Below are 19,774 nucleotides of genomic sequence, written 5' to 3'. Positions count from 1 at the left end.
TCCACTTTAAAAAAATTATTTTAATTAAATGATAAATCCTTTTCAATTATACCATCTTTAAAATAAAATGAAAATATTAAATTTTATTGAAACAATAAAATCATTATTAAAAATATATAATTTAAATTAAATGCTAACAAATTATTTAAATGTTTATTTTAAAAAATAAGTAATTAATGAACCATTACGTTCAAAATAAGATAAAATTAAATACCATAATGTGAAAAAATGAAGTCAGACAGTAATTTAAGATACCTTTGATAAAAATTATGAAGACGGATGTAGTAATTAATTAATTATATGCATGCGACTGAAAAGCCAGATGCAGTACCAGTGAGCGGAACAGAGACTGCTTTACCTTTCAGCTCAAAACCCCATTACTTCATGGTTCCGTCCACACAATGACTCACCCGCAACAAAATCTGTAAATCAGAGTGGCATGGAACAATCAAAACAATGATACTGAGCATGTTAAAGTCCAAATGGATTTCAAGTCCATGGATTATTTCTCTCATTAACCAAAACTACAATTCCATAGAAAAAAATTCTTCAACAAGTCGATGCAAATTCCGACAGTCTCATCAACCTCGATGGATAAAAAGTTAAAGGCATAATAGAAGTAATTCAATTCCAAGTACTTAAGCATTGTAAATGCTCTGTTCACTCCCTTTTGCTGTCCCCATTGCAAACAGAGCTCTTGTCAGAGTCCTGCAAACATGTTTGGGTTGAACATTCATCTGGAGTGGTAAGAATCTCAGATATAAACTTTATCAAAGAACAAACTCCGCCCAAGAAGTTATGATCAATAACACCATTGCCTTCTACAACATGAGCAAAGTCTATAAGTTTAATTTCAGCACCTGAACTCCCTCCTTTTAGAATAGACTCCTTTTCATACACAATGAGAACTGAACAAGAATTGAAGTGGTAAATCGTTTGATCCTCAAACCATGCCTTCAGCTCTAATAGCTGGGCCAAAATGCCAGTAGAACCACCATAAACACTGGATGCGAATAAACTATCTCGTACTGCTTTTGGATCATCAGAAGGGTTGGATGAAACAAACTTGCTCAGGACCAACCTAACCTCATCTGCAGTAAGCCTCTGGACAGCCTTCCTCTCAGGTTTCCAGAATCCTGACTCCTTGTTGCCATGCACCTGCAAGCCAGATACTCTAAAACCCAATGACAAGCTACTGGTTTCTCTATCTTTCTTGAGGCACCGTTGGATATAGTCCTCAGGCGCTTCTGGATACCATGTTCTAGAACCAATCTTAATGTCCATAATGGACGGATGCAAGTGACCTGAGACAACATCCTGCAAGACAAGGTGGGGACGCAATCCAGACCCATCAGATGCCTCTAAGAGTTGAATGCCATAGAAGATAGGAAAGAATTTCCTGATGTGATCTGGAACCCTTGTATTGGATGAGAAGGATGTGTAAAAGGCCACCTCCCTAGAGCCGCGCTCATCATCTTGAAGAGGCTTGTAAAAGCGCCCTGAATCGTCTATGAGAGGGCCAAGCAGTCCATCACATGCTTTATGTCCTGCAACTTGATGTTCTGGGATCTTAAGCATGATGTGCAAGAGTATGAAGAATAGCACAGCAGAGGGTATTTCTCGACTTGATCTTTATATGTCTTGAAGGTATATGCAATCTGTAAATCAGCCAAAACAATAGTGTGAAGTCTCGAATGTTTATGCAATCAGACAATCTACGGACAACAAATTTTTAAATTGTGCAAGCTGAAAAGTGAAAATGCTCTGGTCCTTTCAGTAATGAGAGAGGAGAATTGCCACCAATTACTAAATGTAAAGTGGCTGACTGAAAAATAGTTAAAAGAAAACAACAGTGATTACCATGTGGCAGGCTACTGCATTTTGTCAAGTTAAGTTGCTTTATTTATTTATTGGCGTCAAACCCTCAAGCTAGTCATATTCTTACTAATTTCAAATAAACTTAATCAATATAACAAGCTTCTAGGGAAGTTCTCATGTTGATCTTCAAAAACCCCAGGTAAATTCTTTCTAATTGCTGGTTCCCCACATTATGAAGGACGTGGTTCCTCATTTTGATTCTCTATTAAATATAAGTCTCACATGTGAAAATGACCCTATCAACTTGGACAATTAAATCAAAAGAAATGACAGAACAATATGCTTTGCTCAAAACTTCCCAAATCAATACGAAGTAAATTTACACAATTGAATATTAAAGTTGAAATGATAAAATTAATAAAGTTTACAGTCTCATGGTTCAAATATTTTTAAGGGAAAATTCATCCAGCTGTTTAAGTATGTAATTAAATCAAACAATTAAACCATTATTCCACTTCCTCCCTCCTTCACTGGAACATGCAAGTAGCCCAAAATTACACTTTCATTCAGCATCCAGTAATGCAAGTATTTGTAATAACCAAAATAAGTCACACAGCAGATAAAACTCCGCCTGAAGGGAAACGTCTCAGCCTTCCCTTTCCTATCGCAATAATCCTAATTTTCTCTGCCCTTACTTCCATCCAACAAGCTGTAAATAAAATAAACATACTGTCTATCCTCGCAGAAATGTTGATCCTTTAACAAATAATCGCTCAAGCAAAGAAATCCAATGCCCATCGATTAAAAATGAAATGATGATCACTACAACTACTAATAAGCTGATACCAAAATCAAATAAAATTTGTACCTATCAAGAGCTTTCAAAACACAAACCGAAAACCCCTGAAATTTATATTTTCACCAGTCACTACAATGCAAAGTAAGATGACACCTCATGTATAAAAATTCTTAGTTACCTTCTAGCTTATCAGAGAATCGCTTGCCCAGGCTTAAAGATTAGGTTAATGATCATCCGGCGAAGGACGGTGAAAGCGAAAGTGTCCTGCAGTCTACAGAAAGAGGTAAGATTTTTCTCCTCTTTTTTTATTTTCTGGGGAGAAGGGAGATATGATATGAGCCTAGGATGGAGTTTCACGCTAATAGAGGTAGATGGTCCCCGCTAAGAAAATAGATTCCATCTTGTTGCTTTTGTTTTTTCGGTTTTTGTGAGATGGAGAGAGACGGTGTGTAGTTGTGGTTGGATACGGATTCCACTGGAATTGACAGACTTGGGAATGTGATTCAGGCCACAAACAAAAATAATAAATTAGTTTTTATTTAAATAAATATATTAATCGATTTGTATATTATTTTTTAAGGGAAAACTACAGAAAATGAAATTTATTCCATAACAGAGTCAATTACAGCTGATTGGAAAGAAGACAGAGCAGGAGATAGTTCATCAACAAAGATAAGTTCTGCTGAATCAACCAGACCTAATTTAGCCAATGCATGAGCCAATTTCTATATTATTAATACTTTAAGAAAATTTAAAGGCTAAATAAAAATTTAAAAACAAATAATCCAATCAGTTTCACTTCAATAAGCAATTAAATAATAGTTTTTTTGAAAAAATACCTAGAAGTGCAGCGGAATCATGTACGATCTATGCAAATTTGAGCACAACTACGCCCATTTAAAACCCACAAATCTCCCATTGATCAAATTTGCCAAATCATAGACGTCGTAAAACTAAACTCTCTTTAGAGTTACAGATGAAAACCATCATAAGAATAATTTATAGCCTTAATCAAAATTGACAGCCCTGAAAAAGCAACTAATTTAGGCAAAGGGAGAAAGATCAAGCTCACGTTGTTCACCTGTGTTGGAGTTTCGATATGGATATATTCTCACAGTGAGACGTCGGAGATATGGAAGGAGGTGGAGCAGGAGCATCGAGGAAGAAAACAGCGAGAACTGTAGACAATCTGGTCCTTTTCTCTTTTTAAAATTTAAATCAAATCGGATTTAAAATCAATGATTCGATTTGACAGTTCATTGGCGGGACAGAGTCAACGAGTTAGGAAAGGACCGGCTCAAGTAATACAGAAAATAGAAAAGGCGGAAGGAAAGGATAAATGAAATTTGCTAGACATGTCCCACATAATTAACTAGCACAATTGCAGAAGCCACAAAGAGCAGCTGTCGCCGTTGATTACTGAAACGTATCAGCTATGGCGGTCAATTCTGTCATCCTTTTCAGTTAAATTGACACGTTTCTTGCTACTTGCTGTTTTTGTACTCCTCTCTTCCACTTTTCTCCGGGCGGGCCCGCTCTCTTCTGTCAGTGCTAAGAAGATCTCGCCTTTGATTCAACCATTTCAACGCTCATGGCTTAGAAACTTATCCATGGTACCCTTCTCACTTTCTCAAACTCTTCATCATGTACATATCTAGATATGGCATTACGTAGGTTTTGTTGTTTATTGAAACACTTCTAGTTTAGATGATGAAGACTGAAACTGGTGCAGTGGAGTTTAATTTGTCTACCATGAATCTAACTGGAGATTAGTTGCATCTGAGAATGGAGAACTGCATAACCACCATCTTGTTTACTTTTAAATCCAGAGTGGACTCATAAGGACAATTCAAGCAAAAAATTTAACTTTCCTGCTGTTGACTAAAAAGTGATGAAGATTTTGCCTTCACGAGTGTGAACCAGTTGCTACTCATTTTTGGACAATCACTTGTCCTCCTTTTTCTCCTTGGTCCATTTTTCACTGTGATTGGTTTGTGGCAGATCCTTGAATTAGAACTCATTACGACAAACCAAATTACAGCTCATGAGCTCGTGCAAGTTATTCTGAGGCATGCAAAGGAGAAATTATAATGGTGGCTATCCATTCTAATTTTCAACTTCTCCTTCTCCTGTTAATGATAATGATGCATTGGTTTGAACAACAACATGTACAATCCTGTTCTTGAAGCTATGATAACTTTTCTCGGAGCACATTAATTGACTGCCAGAGAGTATATTTGGTATCTTATCCATTCAGGATCATCACAATCTGAGAGTTTTAGGTGTCATTTTCTCATCAATTTTTAAGTGCCATTTTTGTCACATTGGTGAATCGTAAAACAATTCCACCGGACTAGAAATAATTTTTATTTTGAGGGCTTTGGGAATTTTAAGATAGTAAACTTTTAACAGGTTGATATGCCTAGATTATGCTTTGGTGGTTAAGCTAAGCTTGTCTGCTAAATGTTCATTCTGTTCATGCTGCTTTTTGTATTTTTAACTTGCTTATTTGTAACATTGTGAAATACTCTCTGGTTGAAGAGTTAAATAAATACTCGTTTCATTGACAGAGCCTTTGTATGGGATTCCTTATGGACTGAAGGAGATTGCAGCTGTACCTGGATTCAAGACCGCATGGGGTTCAAGAGGATTCAAAGGTCAACTTCCTAACGTTGAAGCTTGGGTTTACATGATGTTACAAACTCATGTACAAGTATTTTTGTTGCAATCGGAATGTATAAATGTTACAATTTTATTCAATTTAAGCTATGCTAAATACAGTTGGAGGTCTGCAGGAGCAGTTCTTGTTGCAAAGCTTGTTTCTGGATCGCTGACTTATGATGACATCTGATTTGGGGTAGAAATTTCGAACATTTAGGAATTTTCAACAGTTCAAGTGGCAGGGCTTGCTGCCAGCACCTCAGCTGGTATTCTTGTGGTCTTATGCTGTTTAATATTGCTTTCGCTTCCATTTTGTTATCATGACCACTTCTATGGGGACTTTGAATTCTTATTCTATACACCCATGAATGATCTAAGTTTGCACTGAAACCTTGAACAAATAGGTTATTCATGAACAGGTATGGTTCCGTTTGCAATTAATGGTTCAGAAACAGGTGGTTCAATCACATTACCTGCATCTCGTTGTGGCGTGACAGCGTCGCGTCCAGCTTTTGGTACTGTTGCTCAAACTGGTCCTTTTAGAATATCAGAAGCATGGTGTTTTCCCAAAGTGATTCTTCTCATATTACTGCTTTCATGGATGGTGCACTGAGTGTAGAATCTAAACCACATTTGTTTAACAGTGTATTTAATCCACTATCACAGGGAGTTTCAAGCCCGTCCGAACGATGATCACATTGCAAGAAGCTCCTGTATCTTGCAGTTACCATGAAAAGTTGCATCAACAACTAGCATAAAGTGTATTTGCTCTCGCTACTGGGCTGAGTATTGCGTGTTTCTCTCTTGTTCAGGCTCTGGCGTTAGCAATATCTTATCAGTCAGTCGCAGAATATAAGCAACCCACCAATTGATGATATTGGTCCTAATGACAAGATATCTGATCCACCTACAGTCGTTATCCATCCAACAAAGTTACCACAAAGTTGATAGAAATAGAAGTAGGGAAACTTGGTCTGAGTTGTGAGTTGCATTGTTTTTAAAGATTATTTGGTAATCCTCATAATTAAATACTCTTTTGAAAGATTCAGATAAAAAAATAAGTTATTTAATATAACTCAATATAAAAAGAGACGTTGAAACTATTTAGAAAAATCAGTGACGTTTAAATTAAAAATATTATGAAATCAGTGACGTTTAAATTAAAAATATCATAATAGTTATAAATAGTTTTAATTTAATAAAAGTAACTTGCACATAAAATTAAAATAATTAAAAATATAAAATTAAAAAAATAAAAAAAAATAAAAAATAAAAATTTTGCCGCTGTATTTATACGCACAAACAATGGGTGGGTGGGTGGAGTGACATTGGTTTTTCAATCTAAATTCATGTGTGAGCCTTACTCTTTTACTTGTCTTTATAAGTCTAATAACAAAAAATTATTTATAAACAAAAAAAGTGTAATAAGTTTGTGTCGTTTTTATAAAGAACAAAAATTTTTGAAATATAGAATTTTAAGATAAAAGTTGCATGCACAAAATTTTTAAATCCCACAGCTTTTATATTGTGAAGATCACATAAAGTAGAGAAAAGCATGTTTTTTTTTTGTCAAAGGATAGAATGCATAAATAAAAGGAGAGTTGCACAGTTTGGTCCAGGACATACAAGCTGAAACATAGCTAAAGTCTCGTAAACTTGGGCCACAAGTCAATCCAACAACTAGAAAACCTTAGGATTGAAACCTTAGTAAAACCGGGATCCGGCCAATGGGAGACAAAAAAACAAGTTGCAGCGCTGCCTAAAAGGAGCTCTCAACTGCCAGTGATGCATTTTCTCAGAAGCGCTGTGGAATCTCTTTTCCCTACTGATAAGCAACCTACTAAAGCCCGAGAGCATCCTACCACAGAGATTAGACGACCGCGCCGAGAACCACTAGTATACCAGCCAGGGGCGGATGTATGTGGGGAAGCGGGCCATAGCCCCTTGAAATTTTTTGAATTATGCAGGGATACTTAGGTAATTTTTTCTTTAATTCTAAATAAATAAAAGTATAATTACTATTAAATTCTTAAATTTTTATAAAATTTAAAATAAATTATATTTTAATTCATGCTTCTGTCTGTGTCCTGCTACTATAGGCCAGACGCATTGCTTGTTGAATTTTCTGTTAGAGATGTACCATCTCTCTCTTTAATTGATTTATATAATTTCTTTCTAAAGGATCTGAATATCATGAATACTTTGTTGTGTTTTTTTGCCCTTTTTAAATTTCAAAATGTTTCTTAATGTTTAGTAAACAATTTTTTTTTAACAACGGTCTTTTCAAGGAATGTTATTTTATTATTTTCAAGAATATTATAAAAAAAAAATTTTAAAGTTTAACAAGTAATTTATTTTTGAATTAATGGATAAATGGATATAGTAACCGTTCATTTAGATGAAATAAAAATAGAAGATTTTAAATTTTCAGTTTTAAAAATATAGGGACTGATCCATTAATTATAGTATAATTTATAGACTAAAATATAATTTATTTTAAAATTTATTATTTTTTATTTAAAAATTATACAATTAAAATATATTTGTATTTTATATTTATCTTATTATCTTATATGCGTATATTATTTAGCTAATATAATTTTAAATATATATATTATTATCTATGAATTTAAATATTTATAATAAAAAATGAGTTAAATAATAATTGTTTTATAAATAGATTCAACAATTTGATCTATAAAATCATTTTAATATAGATACAAGCTATTGAATTTTTTGAAAACTCATAAATTTGATGGTAATTACATCATAAATGAAATTACAATACCAAATACTATTTTTACTGACAGTTATTTTTTAAATATTTTTAATAAAAAAATTATTTTTAATTTTAAGATTTCAATTCTAAACATCTTATTCAAATTTTTTTTATGCAAAATATTTAAAAGGTAAGTTATTTCTTTAATATTTAATTTATTTTTATACAATCAATTTTTATTGTTTAAGAAATGATAATTATTTTGTTATTTCTATTTATATGAATAAAATTATAGGTTAGACTATTTAAATTTATAAAAATAAAATTTATAATTTTTAAAAAAATAATTTTAATTATGATTAAATTATTTAATGGTTTCATAAACTATTTAGATTTTTTAAAAAATAATTTAAAAAAAAAGTTCTATTGGTTGAATTATTTAATTTTTTTTTACAAATTTAAATATAGATAAATCAAGTAATCTTTCCATCCCATAATTTCTGTCAATCTTTTTTTTTCGTTTGTTTTAAAATTATTTTATACTTTCCTCTTTTACATTATAATAATAATATTATAAATTAATCATTATAATTTTATCTTATTTTTAAAATATCTCTTATTATTTTATAAATTTTAATATTAATATAATTAAAAAATTGATAAAAATTTAATTTTTTTTAATATGTAAAAAAAATAGATAAAAATTATAGAATGAATAGAGTAATATTTATGTCGATAATAAGTTAAACTATTAAAAAAAAAGTTTACCGATTACTTTGAATCACAATCTGAAAACTTTATATTTAATATTTATATGTACAAAACTTTATATTTAATATTTATATGTAATTTTTTTTTTACAATGAGTGAAATTGAAAATTTTACTTAAAATATGAAATTGATTCTTTAATTCAAATTTTTAGACCTGCCTCTAATACCAGCAATACAATTAAAATCGTGGGAGGGTAGGGAAGCAAAAGGTAAAATATCCTGTGTGTCTGACAAATAGAGATGGATGGATGGAGCTTTTCGGCAGTTCTCTACCATCCCTCAACCAGGACCCTCTCCCATACTAAGCTTTCATTGAACAAGTAGGATCTCCCAATACTCCCTTCCAGGATAGCTCAACTTGCTAAAAAAAAAATTGAGCTTTAATACAGGAGCTGGAATAACTTTGTCCTTCTAATTTATGGGATATAATAATTTTGCCATAATACGATTGACAAGCTAGATTATACTTCCCTCTTCCCAAGTCAAAGAAAGTGTTAAAAAGTTCGCTGCGGAGGATCGTCTCCGCATGATGCAATTGATAGATAATGTTCTTGGTCGCATGTGACTCTTATTGACAAATGACACGGGCAATACAAACTAGTTTCCTGTCAACTAGATGGAAGTACAACCAGAATTATTTGCTAGTCTATTTGATTTTGATTTTTCACATAATTTAAAAAAATATATACCTAAAATCAATTAAAATATATATATAATGGGTGCAGAATATAAAAATCAATGTTTAATCTAATAATTATAAAATTTATCTTTATATAAATTTAAAAGTTTTCCTTCGATTTCTTATTGATTTAATTTAGTTTAATTTAATTATTTTAAAAATTAAATAATCAAATGGTTATATAAAAGAAATTCATTTTTTTTTAAAAATTGATTTTAATAAAATAGAACCTTTAAATCTAAATTTGATCAATCTAGTAAGTTTAGTATGTTTTTTTTTTTCTGAAATGTTGCGAATATCTATTTATATCAATTTTAATTAATTGTTTTAAACAAACATTTCACTTCATGAAAAAAAAAAAGAGCTTGAAATATTATTTCCATTTAAAAAGGTTTGCGTGTATCGAATATCTTTGTTCTGTTTGTGAATGGCCACTCACATGAATTGTCTTGTTTAACAAAAAGTTTTAGACATGGACGTCACTTAAGCAATTCGGTTGTGTTAATAAAGAGTTTTTTTTTTTTTTTTTTTTCTAAGAGATAATATATTTAGAGACCAAGCTATTGGCAGAATTTATTTTCAAGAGATAATAATATCCCATGGATGATTAAATATTTCGGGTCTGTTCTCACTTTTCAGGCCTGCACACGTCTAGCGTTTCTTTAAAGCCTATGATTTGCCGTGGCCAGATCTTACTTTGCTTCCCGGTAAAACAAAAACGTCAAGGTTTGTTGAAAAAGGCGAATTCGCGTCATCGCACTTTCCATTTCTTGTATCTGCCTTCAGCGAATCCAATCTTTCACAGTTTCTTTAGGTTGCACTGTTGCCTCACAGTAAGCCCAATGCGGTAAAATTTTCACTATAATTGACCCCAAAATCCAGAAAATTACAGCAACTAAACGTCAGAAATTTAATTAAAGAAAATTTATTATTTAATTCAAAAATTTATTAATAAATTTTTAAATTTTCAAAAACATATTAAAATAGAAATTTATTAGTTAATATTTCTGTTAATTTAATTATTAAATATTTTGTAATTTAACTTTTATAATTTTAAAAAATTTATTTATTAATCTATCAAATTTTTAAAATTTATTAATTAATTTTTTATATTAATTTTTTTATAATACGTACAGTTAAAATTAATGAATAAATTTTTTAAAATATAAAAAATATTTAGTGTATTTTTTAAAATAAATACACTTAATGAGTTTTTTATAATATAGAATATAAATAATAAATTTCTCTTTAATTAATAGATACTATGCCGCGTCGTTTTGGCCCGCACTTCAGGACTTAGCTTTTTAACTTATTGCCTGTAATGGGAAATTTCTGTAGATATCAGATCATTTTAGATTTTCATTGTCTTCTTTTTTGCTATTGGTTTTTGTTGAATTTTTGGTCGGTGATGTAATCAGGGGTGTTTTTTTTAATTAAAAAAAATACAATTTGCTGATAATTTATTAATTATAGAAAGGTGAAATTCTAATAATAAGATTTACCTCGCACTTTTCTCCTCATTAATTACTATTTTAAAAAACAAGTGTAAATGTTACAAACTTAATTTTAAAAAGATGAATATAATTATTAGAGCACAATTTTCATAACATAGATATAAACTAATGCATTTATTATCGTAATTATATATAATTATTTTTTAAAATCATATATAATTATTAATTATTCATAAAATTTAAGATAAGTATGTAATTTAAAAAATAGCAAATTTCTTTAAACTCATACAACTACACCAACATATTTCTAATAGCTAACTAACAGTGAACAAGTTAAGGGGAGTCAAAAAATAATAGTAACAAGACAAAGCACCTTGAAAATAAAAAAAAAAACACAATCCAACTGAGACTTAAAAAATGAGATTTTTTTTTATATGAATTATGCTAAATTATAATTAAAATTTTATTTATATATGGAAAGGCATATTCTCATCCAGGTCAAAATGGAAGGATCAGACAGACGGATACAGATCAATTCGCAAAATCTACCTAACAAAGTTGCATATGTCTAAATCTTTTCTGGTGGTAGTTGTGTAAATTCACTTCAATATCGAGGGTATATTCACAACCAGCTCCCTCTTCCGTTCGTTTATATCTCCCTTCTCTACACAGCACTCCACTTCTCTCGTGTCTCTCTGTTCCGCCGTCTTGCAATAAAATCTATCTTCTCGACTCTTTATCGCAGATTTTTCTTTTCTTCATTGTTTGTCTCCTTTGATAACACAATTGAGAGATCCAGGTGAGCGCCACTATTTCTCGCAGATCTCTCTCCTCGTGCATGGTTTTATGTGCTTTTAAATGAAGATTTGTAAGCTCTGTTATTCAATAGTGGTTTTCAGATTCTGCAAATCTTTCCTGGTATCATTTTTAAACAAATGATCATCTGATCGAGCTGTTTGATCATTCATGTGGTATTTTTTTTGAGTTTTGGTGAATTCGATGCTTCGGATCTGTAGTATTTGTTATGCTAGTTGTGTCAGTTTTGAATTTTCTGTATGATTCATGGCATTCTCTGGCTTTTTGTGAAGTGCGACTGATATTTAATTGTATATACTCTGTTTATTTAGAGCGCAGGCCTTTTGGATCAACAAAAATTCACACTTCGTTTCTAAATAATGCGTACACTTGTTAATGTTGTTGAATTTCTTTCTTACTCTTCTGTGTATGTGTTTACTTGAACTGGTTTGCTGTATCTGTAGATCGTTTTTGTTGAAATGGCAACATCAAAGGGTGGGGCCACGGGATGGTACAGTGCGAAAGTGAAAGCTGTTCCATCAGGGGACGCTTTGGTGTTGACGGCCAAGTCCAGCAACAAGCCCGGTCCTCCACCGGAGAGGACCATCACCCTGTCTTCTCTTATCGCTCCAAGACTGGTAAACGCCAATTTTTTTGCTTCACATTTTGTTCAAAGGGAGTAATGAGATCCTGGTTTTGGATAAATAGTTTGTTTATTGTGTATTTCCTGTTTAAAACTTTTATCTTTTGCAGAACTTCTTCTTCTTCCTCTTATTCTCTCTCTCTTTCTCTTTTGTAAGTAAAAATATGAATGAGCTATCTAGTCTTACGAGCTGTTTTGAGGATCTAAATGGTGCTGTACTGCATTCTCAGGATTTTAGTGGCTTTATAATTGCCGTTTTTATTTGTGGTGTTTCGCATTTTTCCTATCGTTTCAATGATCTCAATGGTTATATTTTACTCAATTATGAAAGATCATCTTTTTTAGATGCTAATTACACTTCTGGCTGAAAGTGGAATTTTATGGAAATATATGTTGTCTTAGGCCCGGAGGGGAGGCGTTGATGAGCCCTTTGCCTGGGAGAGCAGAGAGTTTTTGAGGAAGCTCTGCATAGGAAAGGTGATTATTGCCAGATAGACTTCAGCTATTGTTGGGGAGAAAAGTGGGTGGGGTGCTTGAAGTACATGTTCCGACATCTAATCTTATGCATCTAACTTTTATATCACAGGACGTCAAATTCAAGATTGATTATGCTGTGCCTTCTATTGGCAGAGAGTTTGGGAGTGTTTTCATTGATGACCAAAATGTTGGAGCATTAGTTGTTTCCGAAGGCTGGGCAAAGGTTGTATGCCTTTGTTTTGGTGGACTACTGAGTTTGATTTAATTTACTTTTATGCTGTTATTAACTGAATCTGTTAGCTGCAGGTCAGAGAGCAGGGTCAGCAGAAAGGTGAGGTTAGTCCTTTTCTTGCTGAGTATCAACTTCTTGAAGAACAAGCTAAGCAAAATGGTCAGGGCCGATGGAGTAAGGTTTGTTCCTGGCTTGCTGCTGCTCCTTCTCTTCTTTCTTTTTGCACCATCTTCCTTCCAATTGTAAATCTAAATTTCTGACTTGTATCACCTTTTAAAGTATCCATGGGTTGTTGAAGAAACTTGTTTATGATGTTTGTTATGTTAGAGATAGGTTGTAACTACATGGTCCTCAGTGATGGTTTTGGAATTCAAAACTAATGTAAACAAGTGGGGGAATGATGTTATAATGTTTTAAAGTACTTCATTGTTCGATAAACTTCTTGAATTTGAACTAAAGATTGTAATGTTCTATTAATAGAATAAACAGTTTAGTGATAGCAAGTAGAATAGCAATACTTGAGATTTGAGGCTAATGGTTCAGTTGTATCTAACGCTAATTTTTGAGTTTACTGCATTTGGCAATGTTACACATGTCTCTGCATTGAGCTGCAATTCCCTTTTGCTTCTATTTGTTTGGGATTATAAGATTTTGATCATGCTGCACTATGGTGGATCTTTAAAATTTGCCTGCAATATCACAAGCTGATTGGTGCTAAGTTGATACATTACTATGGGCAAGTATTATATGACTAATTTCAATATCTTTCTTGTTATTATTTTAAGTTTGAAATTCTTTAACTCCTGATCTTTCAAAATTTTTTCTTTTAGGCACCTGGTGCTGCTGAGGCATCCATCCGAAATCTACCTCCCTCTGCGATTGGGGATCCTAGTAACTTGGATGCCATGGGTCTGCTTGCTGCGAACAAGGGCAAACCAATGCAAGGTATTGTTGAGCAAGTTCGTGATGGCAGTACTGTCCGTGTCTATTTGCTTCCAGGTTTTCAGTTTGTCCAGGTGTTTGTTGCCGGAATCCAGGTACATGCAATTACATTATAATTGACTTTATTCCTTCATCTCTCTAATTTTTTGGTATATCAATCTTACTTACTGGTGTCCTTTATGTGATCCTAAGCATCTGCCATTTTCCTGTTTAAATTAGGCCCCATCAATGGGTAGGAGAGCAGCATCAGAAACTGTTGTGGAGAAAGGGCTAAACTCTGATGAGCAAAATGGAGATGCTTCTGAACCTAGAGCCCCTTTAACATCTGCGCAGAGACTTGCAGTCTCTTCAGCATCTATTGAAGTTTCTCCTGATCCATTTGGAATAGATGCCAAATATTTTACTGAGCTACGTGTTTTAAACAGAGATGTAAGCATATGCTGATTTAAAGTCCCCGTCCCTCTCTTTTTCTTTTCCAAATGACCTAATTCTATTGGTTTCATAGGTCCGTATTGTCCTGGAAGGAGTTGATAAATTCAGCAACTTGATTGGATCAGTTTATTACTCGGATGGGGAATCTGCTAAGGACCTGGCACTGGAGCTTGTAGAAAATGTATGTTTTGAATATTGTCTGATTATGTTGATCATAGATGCACTAATAGTTAGAAAATAAGGCATCTCTGCTTTTTTGTTGCCTTGGCCTTTACATGGTATTACTAACTCATAAGAGGACATCTCTGTTGGGTTGCCTCATTTTAAAGGTTTGAGATTGACCATTTCCAAGCCAAAAGAAAGAAAGATAATATATTGATTAATCTCCGTCTGAACCTTTTTTAGACTAAGGGATAATCCCATGGCTTATGTCAATAACAAAACAATTTTGAAAGAGAAACCTACTCCTGTTATCTTTTTGTGAAGCAACCGTGTCTATGGCTGTCTTTTATCTTATTGAAAACTAATGCTTCCTATAAAGCATGGTGGTGCTTTATTCCCTAAGAACTGCTATGGTTGCTCAGACATGCAAAAAATTTGTTTTATATATGAAGTAAAGAAAGATGTATTTTCTTTTAAATTGTTTGATTTGTGGAGTATTTTTATGTATTAAGAGATCTACTATCAACAGGTTATGGTTGAATTTAGTCAAAAGGAAGACCAGTTTTTATATAATTCTTTCCTTTTGCATGTTAATCGTATATCATATTACACGTACTTATTTCTCGCAGTATTTATTTTTTCAATATCCTTGAAAGAGATTCTGAAAATCTCTCTTTCTCTCTCTCATGCAGGGTCTAGCTAAATATGTTGAATGGAGTGCAAACATGATGGAAGATGATGCTAAGCGGCGACTGAAGAATGCAGAACTTCAAGCCAAGAAAAGCCGCTTGAGGATCTGGACAAATTATGTGCCCCCTCCTACGAATTCGAAAGCAATTCATGACCAGAACTTCTCAGGAAAGGTAATATTTTCATATATTTTTTGCTTTGGAAAATTTATTCCACATTCATCTTAGATCTCTTACCAAATAGGCAAATACAACTAAATTTGCTGTCTTCAGGTAGTGGAGGTTGTAAGTGGCGATTGCGTCATAGTGGCTGATGATTCTGTCCCATATGGAAGTCCATTGGCAGAAAGACGGGTCAATCTATCAAGTATCAAGTGTCCAAAGATGGGTAATCCTCGTAGAGACGAAAAGCCGGAGAACTATGCCCGAGAAGCTAAGGAATTCTTGAGACGTCGCCTCATTGGGCAGCAAGTATTAAACTCACAGCTATGTCATCTCATCTTGATGATTAGAAGAGTTATGTTATATATTATACAATTATGCATCTTTCAGGTTAATGTGCAAATGGAATACTCTAGGAAGGTTACCATTGGAGATGGAGCCACCGTGGCTGGGTCTGGCGACTTGAGAGTAATGGATTTTGGATCAGTTTTTGAGTTGTCTTCTCATGAGGGTGATACTGATGAAGTGTCACCAGCTTCATCAGCTGCTGGAAGTCCGCAAGCTGGGGTTAATGTTGGTGAGTTGATGGTTTCCCGTGGCTATGGCACTGTGATTCGGCATAGGGATTTTGAAGAACGATCAAACTATTATGATGCCCTTCTTGCTGCTGAATCACGTGCTTCTGCTTCGAAGAGAGGAGTGCATTCTAACAAGGAACCTCCAGTCACACATATAACAGACCTTTCTGCGGTTAGAATATGAACTATCTTCCTCCAATTTTTTTTTCACCATGATGTACATCTTGCATATTTAATATGCTTCTCTCAGGCGTCAGCCAAGAAAGCTAGAGATTTCTTGCCTTTCCTGCACCGAAATAGGAAAATTGCTGCTGTTGTGGAATATGTGCTTAGTGGTCACCGTTTTAAGCTTTTGATTCCCAAGGAAACATGCAGCATTGCCTTTTCATTCTCTGGTGTCAGATGTCCTGGTCGTGATGAACCATATTCCGATGAAGCAAGTGCACTAATGAGGCGTAGGATAATGCAGAGAGAAGTTGAGGTATTCATCTTCCTGTTTAGGGCTGTTATTTTCTGCTTGATTCCTTTCCTTGTTTTGAGTGTTGATTATTGTTCCCTATACAGATTGAAGTAGAAACTGTTGATAGAACCGGAACTTTCTTGGGATCTTTGTGGGAGTCGAAGACAAATATGGCAGTGATTCTTCTCGAAGCTGGCCTTGCAAAGTTACAGACTTCCTTTGGCATTGACAGGATTCCTGATGCTCGACTTCTTGAACAGGCTGAGCAATCTGCAAAAAAGAAGAAACTGAAAGTAAGTTGGGCGTATGTCATATTTTGTTCTTTTTATCTTTGTTTGTCATTCTGCTTATAATCTGAGAAATGAAATGACATTGTTGTAGATTTGGGAGAATTATGTTGAAGGAGAGGAAGTCTCTAATGGTCCAGTTGTTGATAGCAAACAGAAAGAAGTGCTAAAGGTAGTTGAGATGTGGTTGGATAATGTGGCAACTTTATATGTCATAACATGTTTTGCAGGTTTAATTAATTTATATTTCTTTCAGGTGGTGGTTACAGAAGTCCTAGGTAGTGGTCAGTTTTATGTCCAGATGGTTGGGGATCAGAAAGTTCCCTCTATTCAACAACAGCTTGCATCCCTGAATCTTCAAGAAGCTCCAGTTATTGGTGCTTTTAATCCTAAAAAGGGAGACATTGTTCTTGCTCAGTTTAGTGCAGATAATTCCTGGAACCGAGCAATGGTGAGAATACTTGGTTTAATTCTCATCCATCCTTTATCTGCTCAAAATTTTAGTTCTAGATACTATTGAATGATATTCAAGTATTCTTGTCCTTATAACATGCAATTATTTCATAGATTGATATCGTTTTGTATTCACTGCTTGCCCAAGTAGAATTACCCCATCTCTTTTCCCATTTCTTTGAAGTTCATTTTTCATTTGTCATTGATGTGGTTGTATTTTAACTGATTTTTATTATTGAACTTCTAAAGATTGTGAGTGCACCTCGTGGAGCTGTGGAATCCATGAAAGACAAGTTTGAGGTATTCTACATTGATTATGGAAATCAGGAGGAGGTTGCATACAGTCAGTTACGGCCTCTTGATCCTTCAGTGTCCTTGGCACCTGGTCTTGCTCAGCTGTGCAGCCTTGCATATATTAAGGTTCCAAGCTTGGAGGAGGATTGTGGTCCAGAAGCCGCAGAATATTTGAGTGCTCATACGTTAAGCAGTTCAAAAGAGTTCAGGGCTAAGGTAGAGGAGAGGGATACCTCTGGAGGAAAAGTTAAAGGACAGGGAACTGGGCCAGTTCTTATTGTAACTCTTGTTGCTGTGGATTCTGAGATCAGCATAAATGCGGCCATGGTACAGGTATGCTCTGCGAACATTCCGAATAGCAAAAGGCTCGATTGTAGTAATAATATATTTAATATTGTGCTGTAGTCGGCACAAGTGTTTTCAACTATATTTCCAATATAAAGAAATTTAACTCACTAGCATGCCATGACATTTAAGTGAAACTGTGGTATATTTCCAGTCAAATGACTAAAAAATGAAATTTGGAAAAGGAAAGCTTATGCTCTCTTCCATTAATAGATCTAGTGTTGGCCTGCTTGTGCTGATTCAACTGATTTAATTTGCTATATTTGCAGAGCCTCTTGCTGTTGTATAATTATTAATTGACTCGTTACGGTGTTCACTGGCCTTTCTGTTTTTGCTTTGGCTGTTGGCTTTCTTTCTCTAATAGCTTTATTTGGACTTTTAGGAAGGACTTGCTAGGATAGAGAAGAAGAAGAAGTGGGACTCCAGGGAAAGACAGGTGGCCCTTGATAATTTGGAGAAATTCCAGGAGGAAGCGCGTGCTGATAGGCGTGGGATATGGACATATGGAGATATCCAGTCAGATGATGAGGACATGGCACCTCCTGTTAGAAAAGCTGGTGGCCGTCGATGACTTCTTAGCTTATTTACCCTTAGGTAGACTGGCCTAGAGAAAAAAAGAAAAAAAACAGCGACTGCCCTAAGATGCGTTTTTTAAGTTATAGGCAATATCATTCCATTTAGAATGAGAGGATACAAATGTTGCAGCGTAAAACTGAAGTTTTGTTTTGTTTTTTTTTTTGTTAATTATTTTTATAAAATTTCCATCTAGGTGAGGGACAATTTTTTTAACAAATGTCTTAATAAGGTAAATCAAATCCAGTTGGTTGAGTTGCGACGTGGAAACATTATAAATTGGAGTTGATTCTGTCGGCATTCCTTATAGTCCATTCTTCATCATGTTGAATCTTTTGTGGTGTTCGATTTCAAACTTAGAATCTGGATTTCTTGAGTGGGACGTTGAAATATCTTATCATTCGATCTGTTAATGGGGCGTGGTGCACTTACCCTTCCCTTGTGGTGTTCTTATTTGCGTAGCGAAGCCCGCTTTTTGGAAAATAGCCGGTGAAGGCGAAGCTGTCTGATATCATATGCGTTTATCTGAGGTGATCTTTTCCCGTTAGATCTTAACGGTAGTCTGGAGCCGAGGCTGTGTGGTTCTGGAATTGAAACAAATCAATTTTCCAATATGATTTTAGTTTTATTTTTAAATATTTTGCTTATATTAGTTTTTTACTCTAATTTGAACTTCAAAATTAATTTTGTAATAATATTTATATAGCATATTTTTAGTTGTTAAAATATACATTAATTAATGATTAAAGCCTACTCCCTCTCGATAGATTGACGAAATATGTATAGAAATATATATGAGTCACATGATGATTTTCCTCCCTCTCTCAGCCTATTGGCAGACATAGTTATATAATTAAAATTATTAAAGTAGATAAATGAAATATACAGTAGATTTTATATATGTATTATAATTATAATTTTACATAAATTTATAATAAGTATATATAAAGTTATTTTTTAATTAATTTTCAATTTGATGATATTTTGATTTAATTCTTAATACAAAATTAAATTGAATTGAACAATAAAATAAAATTTATTTATACGATCTAACTTTTTTTTTTTGGAAAGCTTATACGATTTAACTCTGTAGTCCCAAGTTTGCATTTTTCTGGAGTCATGCTACAACGGTAGAAACTTAGTTGATTATTGTTTGCAATTTGGTTTAACAAAAAAAAAAAAAACTAATCTCACAGTTTCTCTATAGTTTTATTTATAGGAAAATAAATTAATCAGAATATGTGAAACTGATAAATAATTCTGTAACATTTGATTGGAATTTTGTCATCGTAAATAACTGTCAACTGTCCGAGGCTATTTCCCTACTTCATTTTATTAATTTTTATTTT

General features: G+C 33.5%; 2 protein-coding genes across 7 annotated transcripts; one reads left to right on the top strand and one right to left on the bottom strand.

Annotated features, from left to right (window-relative positions):
- Positions 1 to 463: 463 nt before the first annotated feature.
- LOC110616457 (inositol polyphosphate multikinase alpha) lies at positions 464 to 3,917 on the bottom strand. 5 transcript variants are annotated; one of them, XM_021758815.2, is made up of 4 exons: positions 3,699 to 3,917; positions 2,796 to 3,106; positions 2,687 to 2,721; positions 464 to 1,658 (listed from the first exon to the last, which is right to left on the bottom strand). In XM_021758815.2, the coding sequence occupies exon 4, from the start codon at positions 1,576 to 1,578 to the stop codon at positions 661 to 663; it is 918 nt and encodes a 305-aa protein (XP_021614507.1). In that variant the 5' UTR covers positions 1,579 to 1,658; positions 2,687 to 2,721; positions 2,796 to 3,106; positions 3,699 to 3,917; the 3' UTR covers positions 464 to 660. The 5 variants fall into 5 exon arrangements, with proteins under 5 accessions (XP_021614507.1, XP_021614501.1, XP_021614504.1 ...); XM_021758809.2 differs by lacking the exon at positions 2,687 to 2,721 and having other exon boundaries at positions 3,699 to 3,910; XM_021758812.2 differs by lacking the exon at positions 2,687 to 2,721 and having other exon boundaries at positions 2,796 to 3,092; positions 3,699 to 3,910.
- A 7,637-nt stretch (positions 3,918 to 11,554) lies between these two features.
- Positions 11,555 to 18,734, top strand: LOC110617191 (ribonuclease TUDOR 1). Of its 2 annotated transcripts, XM_021759824.2 has the most exons (17): positions 11,555 to 11,700; positions 12,161 to 12,334; positions 12,742 to 12,816; positions 12,926 to 13,039; positions 13,123 to 13,227; positions 13,879 to 14,085; positions 14,210 to 14,419; positions 14,496 to 14,603; positions 15,277 to 15,447; positions 15,547 to 15,744; positions 15,826 to 16,185; positions 16,264 to 16,494; positions 16,578 to 16,766; positions 16,855 to 16,932; positions 17,017 to 17,211; positions 17,463 to 17,840; positions 18,235 to 18,734. In XM_021759824.2, the coding sequence occupies exons 2-17, from the start codon at positions 12,176 to 12,178 to the stop codon at positions 18,421 to 18,423; spliced, it is 2,967 nt and encodes a 988-aa protein (XP_021615516.1). In that variant the 5' UTR covers positions 11,555 to 11,700; positions 12,161 to 12,175; the 3' UTR covers positions 18,424 to 18,734. The 2 variants fall into 2 exon arrangements, with proteins under 2 accessions (XP_021615516.1, XP_043813473.1); XM_043957538.1 differs by lacking the exons at positions 11,555 to 11,700; positions 12,161 to 12,334; positions 12,742 to 12,816; positions 12,926 to 13,039; positions 13,123 to 13,227 and adding an exon at positions 13,419 to 13,784.
- Positions 18,735 to 19,774: the final 1,040 nt, after the last annotated feature.

The sequence above is a fragment of the Manihot esculenta genome, chromosome 6 (genome assembly GCF_001659605.2).
Source record: "Manihot esculenta cultivar AM560-2 chromosome 6, M.esculenta_v8, whole genome shotgun sequence".
NCBI classification, from domain to species: domain Eukaryota; kingdom Viridiplantae; phylum Streptophyta; class Magnoliopsida; order Malpighiales; family Euphorbiaceae; genus Manihot; species Manihot esculenta.
This window is presented reverse-complemented; position numbering and strand designations above follow the sequence as displayed.